Source organism: Rutilus rutilus (assembly GCF_951802725.1).
Source record: "Rutilus rutilus genome assembly, chromosome: 25".
Lineage (NCBI taxonomy): Eukaryota > Metazoa > Chordata > Actinopteri > Cypriniformes > Leuciscidae > Rutilus > Rutilus rutilus.
The window spans coordinates 4,567,898-4,569,799 of NC_140229.1; the positions used below are offsets into that span (position 1 = coordinate 4,567,898).

At 41.2% G+C, this 1,902-nt stretch overlaps 1 protein-coding gene across 1 annotated transcript; it reads left to right on the forward strand.

The window, feature by feature from the left end:
* Nucleotides 1-290: 290 nt before the first annotated feature.
* Nucleotides 291-1,223, forward strand: LOC311284755 (hydroxycarboxylic acid receptor 2-like; the record flags this gene model as incomplete). The annotated part of the gene is made up of 1 exon (XM_084399970.1): nt 291-1,223. The coding sequence occupies one exon, from the start codon at nt 291-293 to the stop codon at nt 1,221-1,223; it is 933 nt and encodes a 310-aa protein (XP_084256096.1).
* Between the last annotated feature and the right edge of the window lie 679 nt (nt 1,224-1,902).

Below are 1,902 nucleotides of genomic sequence, written 5' to 3' on the forward strand. Positions count from 1 at the left end.
AAGTGTAAAGCATAACTACTCATAATCATTTTAATGGTGCTTTTGGAGAGTCCCAAGTTGTAGAGCGATGTGATTATTAAATTCATCAGAGGCACAAATTCCTCTCGAGACCATTTACCCATCACACCTGGGTTTTTTGTTGTCCTTGTGCATGCTTACAGCTACACCACTTGCATGAGAGCAAACATCTCAAGAACAGGTCTCATGGGAATCATTGCCATATGAGACGAAACGGTAAAAAGATCTGAAGTTCTCTGACTTTTGTCTAGTTTCACAGCAGCATCATAATCATGAACAACTCCTCAGTGTGCTGCACTTATGAAACACCCATGCTGGACCAATTCCTTCCCCCTGTAATGTTCACGGAATTCATATTGGGGCTTATGGGGAATGTCCTCGCCCTCTCGATGTTCTTCTTCCACAAGGACACCTGGAAGCCCAATTCTATTTATCTTGCCCATCTAGCTCTGGCGGACTCATTGGTCCTTTTCTGCCTTCCTTTCAGGGCCGACTACTACCGCAGGGGCAAGGACTGGGTCTACGGAGACGCTTTCTGCCGTATTTTGCTGTTTCTTCTGGCCGCCAACAGAGCCGGTGGTATTTTCTTCCTCACTGCTGTCGCTGTTGATCGATACCTGAAGATCGTCCACCCTCAGAACCGCATCAACCGCATGGGTCTGCGCTACGCCCTATGGGTCTCTGTTGGCCTGTGGGGTCTCATCATAGCCATGACCGCCTATCTGTTAACAGACGAACATTTCTACTATCTAAACAACCACACGCAGTGTGAGAGCTTCAACATCTGCTTTGGGAATAATTCACGGTTCACCTGGCACAATGTGTTCTACGTTATCCAGTTCTTCGTGCCCACGGCCATTGTAATCTTCTGCACAACCTGCATTACATGGCAGTTGAAGAGTAAGACAGTGGACACAAAGGGCAAAATCAAAAGAGCAGTGCAGTTTATCTTAGCAGTGGCTGTGGTTTTCGTTATATGTTTCTTCCCAAGCAACATCTCGCGTATCGCCATGTACGTCCTGAAGCTCTGGTATAACGAGTGCCACTATTTCAGTGAGGCAAACGATGCGTTCAAAACCACTGTCTGCTTTACCTACTTCAACAGCGTGCTCAATCCCATCGTCTATTACTTTTCAAGCCCTGCGTTCAGTGGATCCTTTAGGAGAATCTTCATGAAACTTCTAGGAAAGAAAATTGAGGATTAATTATAGTTTTGTGGCAATATTCAGGTAGACACTGGCCCTGTCCCAAATCCTAAACTCTCACAGTTCCTCAAAAAGTGCATTCAAAGGGGGCACTGGTGAGCATGTTACTGAAGCCTAAAATGACAAATTGGACACTCTAGTATCATGGACTTGCATGCAAACACAAAAAAAGTGAACATAAAGGGTGTCATTTGGGACAGGGCCACTATGTATAAAGTGGGATGTATATTCATTTAAATGTAAATGATACCTGACAATATATATTCGTTTAACACATCTATGTGAGACAACCTTCAAAAAATTATTAAATGTTACACGTTATATATATTTAAACAGTTGTTGAGTTATTTCTAAACATTTATTACATATTTGTCAGTCTGTTTGGAAAACTGACTTGTTACTAGTTATTCAATGCATCATAAATATGATTATAATTTTGTGTTGCCTTTTCAGTGGAGTAAACATATTTATTTGAAATCATATCCCTGACCTTATGATTAACTTAAGGCACTTTCTACTGCATAGGCAAAATACATCAATAAAGCATTTATTAAATATCTTCAATTGTCCTCTTAGTTTTCCTGTGTGATTCTTTTATTGGACAACACTTAATTTTATTAGCATCGGCTTAGAGCTGTTGTTCAGTTTGAGCTATAATTTCACACACATATTCTGAATA